Below are 9,481 nucleotides of genomic sequence, written 5' to 3'. Positions count from 1 at the left end.
GCTTGACAAGGAATTGTTTGTTTTTTCTTCTTCTTATCTTTTTGATCCATCGAAGAGATCATGTGACGACAATTTCATCCTCTTACTTTTATAGCTTGGATTTGTTGATTTTCATCTGCAGTTTTTACCCTCAAGACAGATTTGTTTAAAAACTAATTGCAAGTCTGACTTTGATGACAAAAGTGAAACTTGGAAGCAAACTGTATTATTTATACGAACGACAAAAAAGAGAAATCTGACTTTGGCTAAGACTAGGTCAATGTAGTTCCACCTCCAAGTCTCAGTAGGTACATTCTCCAACATTTTATTCAATACATTATAACATTTCTTGTTATTTTTAGCTCACAATAAGACTTATTACAGCCTAGAAGCTAACAGTAATAAGTGGTAGAAACGACTTCAAACTCAACTCCCACATAAAGCTTATCCTTTACCAAATAAGGTTCATTTAGTTTCCCCAGAGGCATGAAATCCGCAAAGCCACTTTGGTCCGAAGGTTCTGCATCAAACCAGCTCAAACCTACAAAAATAAAAGATTACTACTAGTATTTTACCATCACAAGACTAAATTTCCAAAACAAATTCCTCCTAATAAAGATGGATCCTATATATATACCTGATTCCTCAACATGATTCCAGCTAACTTGATCCAATACCCGCAGCTTGAACTTGGCGTAAGTTTTTGTCATTGGTGCATTGTTGACAAACCCTTCTGCTGATAGATACACAGAAAATGATTTGTCTTTTTCATCCATATACCCTCTTGGATGAACTTCAAGTCTCCTATATATTGTGATGCATTTTCATTAGTATATTGTTGTGTCTTTTTAAAGAAGTCGTTGGAATCAATATATATTTACCATTTCCTGGTTCCAACGACAAATTCATTAGACTGATGAGCCTTTCCAGGGTTGAAGGACGAGAACTTGCTCATCATCCAAGTGACTTTGTGGTTAAGAGGCTTCTCTATTAAGCTAAAACACTCTGCTGTTCCGGGATTAGCAGGTTCAATCCCATGAAACTTGACACCAAACATACAACAATCTCCAATAAGGAAACCTTTTCTCTCAAGATCAGCAAGAGATATGAACCTTAAAAACCCCTCACTAGCTGGTTCTGGATTTATATCAAACTCATCTCGTCCTGCTCATATAACAACACATCAACATCAAACACACAGATATATATGATTCAAGGAGAGTGAGAGAGAAAGAGAAAGAGAGAAACCATGGGTGTGCCATTTTCGCTCTAGTTGACTGACGACTAGGAGCTCATATGTAGGCATATCATTTACCGGAACTTGATTCACTAAGAACATGGAGACATGAGTCCCCTTAGCATTCTTATGCCCATTTGGGTACACAGAGAGTTTCCTGTTACCATAACAAGCCAAGAGAACGATATATTGAGGTTAATGATCATCTACTGTTTCTTTGTTTTCTTTTGTATGTCAATAAGAAGATCAAAAAGCTTCACACCATTTGTGACCAGCGAGATCGAAAACAGAGGATTCGACCTTTTCGATTCCATGCTTTTTGAGTAAAGAGAAGTTGTCTATCTTGAACAAGTGAGATGTTGTGTGACGTATTTTGAACAGCCTCACCATTTCTGTGAGGAAGAGAAAATTATTATAAGAACTTGTATAAAGACTAAAGAGATAAGACACAAAATTATGTTTATTATTTAACCTTCAATGGGGATTGGTCGCGACATTGTAAGAAGCTACAAATGATATCTTCTTAAGTGGAGGAGACTTATACAAATCTTTTTTGAAGATGTAAGTCTATTTATAGACAGACAAGAGTTTATCTATTTATTCATTGGGATCCCATGTTTTTGTTGATGTCTCTGTTTTGGCTCCAACATTTATCGAATCGAACAAAAACTTCAAACGTGGATTACACGCTACAGTAACAGAGAGATTCGAGATTGATAAGCATTTATATACATCACAAGTTTTGGGTATATATTCACGTTCGTAACATCGAACTAAATTCTAAACTCATCTCAAACCAAAGTAGAAAGGGAAATCTACTTTAACATTTTTTCTTTAAACTTGACCCGGAGACCCAAAACCCGTCTAACTTCAGAGCTGGTGTGAGTCTTCAAGTCATATGGGTCCTGAGGTCTCTCCCCAAAAGTTAAGTATCTTATCTACTAATCTCTCACTGTTCTCTGAGTCATTCCGGAGGAAATTCGTATCTACTATACATTTAGTACCGAATTGATGTATATTCAGTATTGGATAGTTAAACTTGTTCCTTAAGAAAAAAAGAAATCGAGTTCATGGACTGAGATTTGCAAACGAGGTCTTATCATATCTTCTTGTAAAATACCCGGGTTCTGTTCTCAAATAATTTCAGGTATCAGGTATTACATGAACCGAAATTGATATCCGTGAGTATTTTTTATTACCCGAACATATATATACATATGAGGACATATATACTGATAACTTGAGTTTGTGAATTGTTTAATGATTGGATTATGGAACAAGTTAAAAACAAGGTTTATTTCTTGTTTTTTATTATTGTAATAAAGGAAAACTTGTTATAATTTTATGGATAGTTTTATATATGTTTGGGTATATCTGGACAAGGTTTTGGTAAATAATATTGAAACCCAAAATAATTTTGGTTATTTATTGGGTTCTTCAACCTATACCCGAAGAGAACCTATAGCTTAAATAATACGTATAATCGAACCAGTCTTAAACTTCTAAACCGAACCCGAAAGACTCGATCCAAACCCGACCCGAATACCCAAATTTCCTCACCTTAGACTAAAACAAATGGACTCCTCCCTTATCAAAAGAAAAAGAAAAACAATTGGGCTCCTTGACTCTAAAAAACACAATGGGCTTCGTGAGATAATATAATGAGTCCATTAGTCATCTATAAATTCAGTGACTAGCGAAAAACATGAGAAACATATCGGAAGCTTCTTCACCAACCTGGAAAGAGACCACCGGTAACGTCTCCAACTTATTTCCCTCTTCTTTCCATTTTTTTTTCAATTTACTTCTTCTTCTTCTTCTCCAGTTTCTTCTATCGGTTTATTTTTCAATTCCATCTTCATTGTTTCGCAGACCCATAGATAGGCTTTGATTTAGGGATTTTAATTTCAATGGCTGCGATCGCGAATCCACGCTTGCTGCTTAATTATTCCTGCGAATGACATTTTCTTAAGTTTAACCTTTTTATTTTCTGTTATGTTGTTTGCTCGTTTCGAATGAGGTCACTTTTTAACTCGTTCATGGATTTAGCTTCTAAAAATTGATCTTTTTTTGCAGAAATATGAATTAGGCATATATATATATATGGTTTTAGAGGTCAATATACATTGTATTATTCGTTTGCTTCATTCTTACAAAAGTAGAGCTAAAAAAACCTGAGCTTTTAAGTCAAAGCCTTATTCAAAAATGTTTTTGCTTTCTAATTTCTAAAGCTTAAGCATTGATGTTACTGTTTTGTGATGTTCAGGTGGACTGGAATCAGTTTTGGTAGAGAGCGTTGTTAAAGTTTCGTCCATTAACAGGCTGAAGAGTTCTTCCTCAATCTGTGTAACCACCACTTCGTGCTCCTCCTCTATCTGTTTCTCATTCCAGTCTCGTCTTTCGATTTCTCTAGCACATGCTTGTCTCCTCTGCTCACTTGTTCCGCGTTCAAGCTCTGATTCTCTCTTTCCCTGCAACCATCCTTTTGCCTCGCATACCAATTGGTTCTCAAAGTGTTGAGTTTCGTGGAATGAGTTTGTCCTTTGCATCAATTCATCTCTGAAATAGTCCATTATCAGATGTTCTTCGTGGATCCAAATGGCGTGTCTTTCTTTGACTCGGTTCCATAGCTGTGCTGCCTTCTCTTCAACCTCATCATTGTATTCATCTTCACTCTCTCTATCAACAGTATCACAATTCTCATCATCATCATACTTGGTATCTGTCTCTTGTCCTCCTTCCATGCAAGATGCTTCATCCATTGAGCCCCATTCATCCAAATTGAAAGGACTAATGTTGGCCAAAGACTCAAACCGCTGAATCGTTTGCATGAGCTTTTGTTTGGTTCCTGCAAAATCATTTACATAACGTATGTTTCAGAACTTCGAAGTCTGAAAAAATCTAAGAAGAGAACTTGCTTCGATTGCAATGAAGGAAATCTATACTCACTTTCCACATTGTCAAGGCATTGACTGAAAGAAGAGTCTGATGTTTCGTCATATTCCTCATGTTGAATCTCAAACACTGAGACAGGGCTGTTGTGCTCCTTTTCACACTGTAAGTTCTCCTGACCATGATCATTACATATTAGGCCAACCAAATCATCCAACTAGTAAAGTGCATAGGGTAATAATTTCAGTATGTTAAATGTTACTCTTATAAGACTCATTCATTAAGTTGTTAGATTCGTAGTCATAAAGGAATTAAAGGGTACATGCTATTATATGTACCAAGGACAAAGACAGCTTCTGTTTTGTCTTCATGTGAATTTATATTAACAAACAGCTGCACGTGCATTTAGAGACAGCATGGGCGACCTTACGGTTGAAGCAAAGTCAACCCATAAGATCTCTATTCTCAGATCACATTGTCACTTTATTTCTTTCTTAATTTTGATTTGATTCTGTTTTCTCTTTATTTATGCATGTAGTAGTCAAAGTATGTGATTAATTAATGTTATAAGTACGAGTTTCTATTTCTCTTAATATAGTATTCTTACCTCAGGTCCCACTTCAGTGTCGGCTAGTATTACTGCTGTGCAAGAATCTTCGCCGACGCAGTGTAAGTTGTTTTTAACACTCTGTTTTTCACCGCACTCCTCAACGTTACTTCCCCATGATGATGGTAAAAACTCCGATGTAAAATCCAAGTCAGACCAACTGCTGCAGGATGTGCCGCTGGTGGTGGAGGATCCTGTGGTTGTTGTCGTGTTCTTGGTTGTGTACTGATGAGGTTCAAAATGTGATATGTCCTCATGCAGGTCCTTAGACGAGTGCCATCGCACGATGTCTTTGACTCGAATAACGGTGATGCTTGCTTGGTTTTCTGCTTTGTTCTTGGTTGCTAACCGCCGAGAAAGGCTCCTTGGTAAGATCCCCGATGGAGCGGATTTGATGGTGTTGGAATGGAGGTTCTTGATGGCGTTAATCACAGCCTGCAATGCATTGGATTGTTTCCTCTTTGGTATCATTGGGAAAGGGTTGAGAGGATGCCGTCTGGGAATCGATTTGAACCCGTTTGAGGAACATGAGTTGGAATCTTCCAAGAGACAGTCTTTGAGCATTCTCGACCTTAGCTCCATCCTGAAACACTCTTTGGCTCAGGTACGAAGCTGAACTTGAAAAACACTGAACTGACGATAAGAAAGTGTCTTAACAAAAAGAAAATATCTTGAAAGACGGGAGTGGGCTAGTGAAATGCTTAGGAGTGTTAAGATGTATTTATGTGTGGCTGATGTGAGTTTATGGAAAGAGAGAGGCAGCTTCTTGATGAAGATCTCAAGATGATGACAGGCTTAGAGAAAGAAAGGAACTGAGTTTTTTGCTTAATATATAATTAAGTTAGTTGGTAGAGAATAAGACAAAATATGTGGGACCTAGGATGTTTCGCTCTACGTGTAGCAAGATTTGGAGCTTCTGCTTATGTGCTTGTTAGTTTATAATTTTATAATTGAAACTCAAAAAGGTTTGTTGGAGCTATGCTATACTCAGTTCTTGTGTCTAGTCACAAGATCCAGAGACCTGGCGATGCTATTAAAGTCGGTACTGCTAATAAATGGTTTTTACTTTTTTCAAAAATTATCTCAATTGGTAAAAAATGAGGTCTCGTTTTCTTTGTTTTTGTTGATAAACCTAAAAAGCTTTTGTGTTACGTATTGAGCAGATGACCGAAAGTTGTCTGTGTAGCCTTTTGTCTTACCTTCTTATTTACACTGCATGTTGACTGTTGAGTAATTCTGATTTTTGGTTGTGTTCTCAGCTAAACGGTGAAAGCCATGTGAATGTTCCTATCACTTCTGACAGTATACCTCCTCTATGGGGCTAATTGTGTGATCAAGGCTACGTTGCTGTTTGTCTGCAAGTTCCCATCACCGAAACCCAAAAGGTTCATCCAGATGCTTGTGTTTATGCGATTTTCTATTTGACTGCAATTGTTTCTCCGTAACAACTTTATATCGTGAAAGACATCCATAAATGTGCTGAGATGCTTCGTGCAGACTACAGGACATGGGCATAGGATTTTGTGGTAATCATGGTCAGCCAGCAGAATCATGTGTAGAACAAGATGGGCTGATTGAAGAGAATGAATCTTAGGTTCATGATCATGATGACTATGTTGACAGCTTGTGAATGAGATGAATGCATAGGACTTAGTCTGCCTTTTGAGGTGAAGCTGAGCAATCACTGTGCAAAGGTAATGATTTTTAGTCCTTCTTTTTGCCTTTTGGCCCTGTCTGTAACTCTACTTTTGCCTCTTTGTTTATTGTTTTTGCTATAGATGTGCTATAAGTGTGAACATAAATCCTTAAACAGCATCAACATGTATACACTCATATCCAGCCCATTTCCGCAAAGACATATCTTCAGCATAACTATTCACTGGGAACACACACTGCGCTGCAAAATCTTTGATGTGTCAAAATAGCTAGCTTTCAGAATGAACTCACGACACTGATGACATGAGCCCATTCTGAAAGCTAATAATGCTTGACTCATCGCCATAGTTATGCTCTCTGCGTATTGCTACTGTCAGCAAATGCGAGAACTAAAAAGAAAAAATGTCGCAAGCTTGAAATTGTGTTGCACGATCTCTTCATCTTTGCATTCAATTTCTGGTTTCTTAAGAGTTCTTTGCACAATTTATACTCGGAGTTGTCTTCATAGCTTTGTTTACTAATAAATTTCTGCTATTTTTTGGTTAAACGAACTGTGAGTGTGAAGTGTCTCGTTTGATTAAAGTTCTTACTAAGCATACATAAGCAAGATATATTTGTTTGACTGATAGATTTTCAGTCTGTCCAATCCTGCATGAACTGAATATCATATACATTGGTATATTGCATCTTTGACCAATAAAAGAACTGGCGACTGCTCTGCATCGATGGGATGAACACATTTATAAGTACTTGTCATTTCAGTGGCTATCTCTATGTATGGTAGTTGTTTAAATGATTTAATGATTTTGACTAGAATCTGTTGCAACGCAGCGTGTGGTGAAACGTGGAGGCTCGTTGTTGCATGAAGTGTATCCAGGTCCAGATTTACTTCTTTATACATTTGCGAATTCCTTTTTCCAATTAGATTGCCTTTCCCCTCATTCTTCTTCTTTTGGCTTGTAAAAGTCGCTTTGCGTGTATTTATGCGATTAAGTCTCTCGTCTTCGGTACTTCTACGAGGCTTCTGACTATAAGCATTAATTTTATTGTCAATCACGAAGAGAATTTTCGTATGGAAAATACTGAAGAAACAGAGAGATTCTCAAATGATATTTGTGTTTTGCTATTAGACAGCGATGCGACATGTCTGGCGAATCTGTCAGAGATGATACGCAAATGCGGATATAAAGGTATATCATCGTCACCCAGTGTTTGAATTTATGTTTTTGATAAAACTATCTTCACATTTTGTTGTTATCGCTGAGCACCTCTACTGGTTTGTTGTCCTGGAATGTTTAATTCTATCTCACAGTTGTGGCTACTACAAGAGCTGATGATTTGCCGCTTATCATCAATAACAAAGATAAAAAGATTGATCTTGTACTGGCAGAGTTCCGCTTGATTGAGATGAACAAGTATGAACTTCTTGAGAAAATCAGGTCGATTTGTGAGATTCCGGTTGTTGGTAAGCAAAACAGGCCTCTAATCCATATTCTTGTCGATAATGTTTTCATGTCCAGTCTGACAAGTTAAATTAATCCTTGATTCTGGACCCTTGATCTTTTCATGACAAGTCTGACTGTCTGAGAGATGCTTGCTTTTAATCATTGCTCTTCTCTGTATGATAACAGTTTCGGGTGCACATGTCAAAGATGCCATTGTAGAATGTCTGTGCAGAGGTGCCAAATTGTGTCTGGAGAAGCCGCTCATGGAGAATGACTTCAAAATTCTGTGGCAGTTTACAGTCAGTAGACAGCGAAACTTTCGTAGTCAAATTGACATCAACCCACCTGAGAAAAATCATTCAATCACCCACACTCAATCTCTTGGAGCTGAGCTTAAGAAAAATAACAATAACAGCGAAGTTGAAACAGAAGATCTTGATAAGTACAAAGGTGAGAATTTTCAGAAATGCAGAACGAATTTAGAGAAACAAATGAGGAACATCTCCATTTCATCTCCTCATGCGTTTTTGTTTGCTGTTGAGGTTTTACTAAAAATTTCTTTTGTGCAGATGAACTCGGACAAGGTAACAAAAGAAAGGAAAGAGCGGATACAGATACTGGAGAACATACAGAGAAGAATAATGGCTCTGATTTGGGAGACCAAAAGAAGCCAAAACTTCTTTTTGCAGATGACCTACAAAACGAAACTTTAGAAGCTGTCCCAAATATAGGTGAGATTCACTGATCGATCTCCTTTTTTTTTGTCACTTATATCCACCAATTTGCAAACTCTTATGGTTTATTCAGAAGAAGCCAACAATGAAAGAAAGGCACCAACAGAGATAAAGAAGAATGGAGAAAGTAGTGAGAAGAAGAGCCCAGAACTGGTTTGTATGGAGGAGGAACTTCAAAAGTGGTCAGCTGAATCATTTATTGATTTAACTGCTTCTGGTGAGCCTCTCAGATCTCAAATAATATTGGATTGATTGCAATATTTTTGAATTTAGATACATACATATATGCAAATGTTTTAGGTTACATAAGATTCCAGTTCTGCTTTGTCATAGGTGATCTTTGAGTTATGGTATCAATTATGGGAAACATGTTGTTTCTAATCCCATTCTTGGTCTATTATGGTATTGTACTTGATGAAATAACCAAATTTGGTCTTGGACAGTGGAAAATGAATCCCAAGACCCACTGGAGAGCGTTGGGGATTCTGTGGGACCTCATGAGATTCCATTGAGTCCGCCAGAGTCCTCAAACAATAATGTTGCTGCTCAGCTACAAATGCCGACACATGAAGCATTAGATGAAGAAGTGATGCAGGATGGACTCAGCCTCTCTGACCTCGAAGTTGATCTGCAGGAGGGACATGGCTCAAATAAGGAGCTTTTCGATAAGATATTCACCGATCTCGCCAAAGAGCTTAAACCTTAAATTACAAAGCTCTGCTCTGCATTGCTCTATCTGTCTCCTTAATTATGAGTATAAGATGTTTGTCTTTGGTTTTAAGTTTGTCTTTCTCTCGTTAGTGTTTGAACTTGAACTTCCGTTTTTTTTTTTCAGTGTTGTCTTTTTTATGTCTCGAGTCAAATTGGCTTTGTTAGTTTCTTACTTTCTTGAAAATTTCCAATAAACCATCTTTGTTAGTTGTTGCCCTTG

At 37.4% G+C, this 9,481-nt stretch overlaps 3 protein-coding genes and 1 long non-coding RNA gene across 5 annotated transcripts; 1 reads left to right on the top strand and 3 right to left on the bottom strand.

Moving 5' to 3' along the window:
• Positions 1–13: 13 nt before the first annotated feature.
• On the bottom strand, positions 14–1,919 carry AT4G00780 (TRAF-like family protein). The gene is made up of 6 exons (NM_116304.4): positions 1,689–1,919; positions 1,479–1,608; positions 1,228–1,373; positions 861–1,143; positions 617–783; positions 14–520 (listed from the first exon to the last, which is right to left on the bottom strand). The coding sequence occupies exons 1-6, from the start codon at positions 1,711–1,713 to the stop codon at positions 372–374; spliced, it is 900 nt and encodes a 299-aa protein (NP_567187.1). The 5' UTR covers positions 1,714–1,919; the 3' UTR covers positions 14–371.
• Positions 1,920–3,014: 1,095 nt separating this feature from the next.
• TRM9 (DUF4378 domain protein) lies at positions 3,015–5,335 on the bottom strand. The gene is made up of 3 exons (NM_116303.2): positions 4,716–5,335; positions 4,166–4,283; positions 3,015–4,064 (listed from the first exon to the last, which is right to left on the bottom strand). The coding sequence occupies exons 1-3, from the start codon at positions 5,295–5,297 to the stop codon at positions 3,442–3,444; spliced, it is 1,323 nt and encodes a 440-aa protein (NP_567186.1). The 5' UTR covers positions 5,298–5,335; the 3' UTR covers positions 3,015–3,441.
• On the top strand, positions 3,015–9,467 carry APRR8 (pseudo-response regulator 8). Of its 2 annotated transcripts, NM_116302.4 has the most exons (12): positions 3,015–4,273; positions 4,721–4,777; positions 4,977–5,319; positions 5,975–6,100; positions 6,213–6,409; positions 7,203–7,248; positions 7,502–7,561; positions 7,684–7,836; positions 8,003–8,266; positions 8,386–8,547; positions 8,624–8,767; positions 8,994–9,467. In NM_116302.4, exons 7-12 carry the CDS (start codon positions 7,537–7,539, stop codon positions 9,254–9,256), a joined length of 1,011 nt encoding a protein of 336 aa, NP_191985.3. In that variant the 5' UTR covers positions 3,015–4,273; positions 4,721–4,777; positions 4,977–5,319; positions 5,975–6,100; positions 6,213–6,409; positions 7,203–7,248; positions 7,502–7,536; the 3' UTR covers positions 9,257–9,467. The 2 variants fall into 2 exon arrangements, with proteins under 2 accessions (NP_191985.3, NP_001328422.1); NM_001340267.1 differs by lacking the exons at positions 3,015–4,273; positions 4,721–4,777; positions 4,977–5,319; ... (3 more) ...; positions 7,502–7,561; positions 7,684–7,836 and having other exon boundaries at positions 7,923–8,266.
• On the bottom strand, positions 6,386–7,224 carry AT4G03755. The gene has a single exon (NR_141750.1). It is a non-coding gene; the product is annotated as an other RNA (long non-coding RNA).
• Positions 9,468–9,481: the final 14 nt, after the last annotated feature.

The sequence above is a fragment of the Arabidopsis thaliana genome, chromosome 4, assembly GCF_000001735.4.
Source record: "Arabidopsis thaliana chromosome 4, partial sequence".
NCBI lineage: Eukaryota > Viridiplantae > Streptophyta > Magnoliopsida > Brassicales > Brassicaceae > Arabidopsis > Arabidopsis thaliana.
The sequence above is the reverse complement of the archived record's forward strand: the minus strand, read 5'-3'. Positions and strand labels throughout refer to the sequence as shown.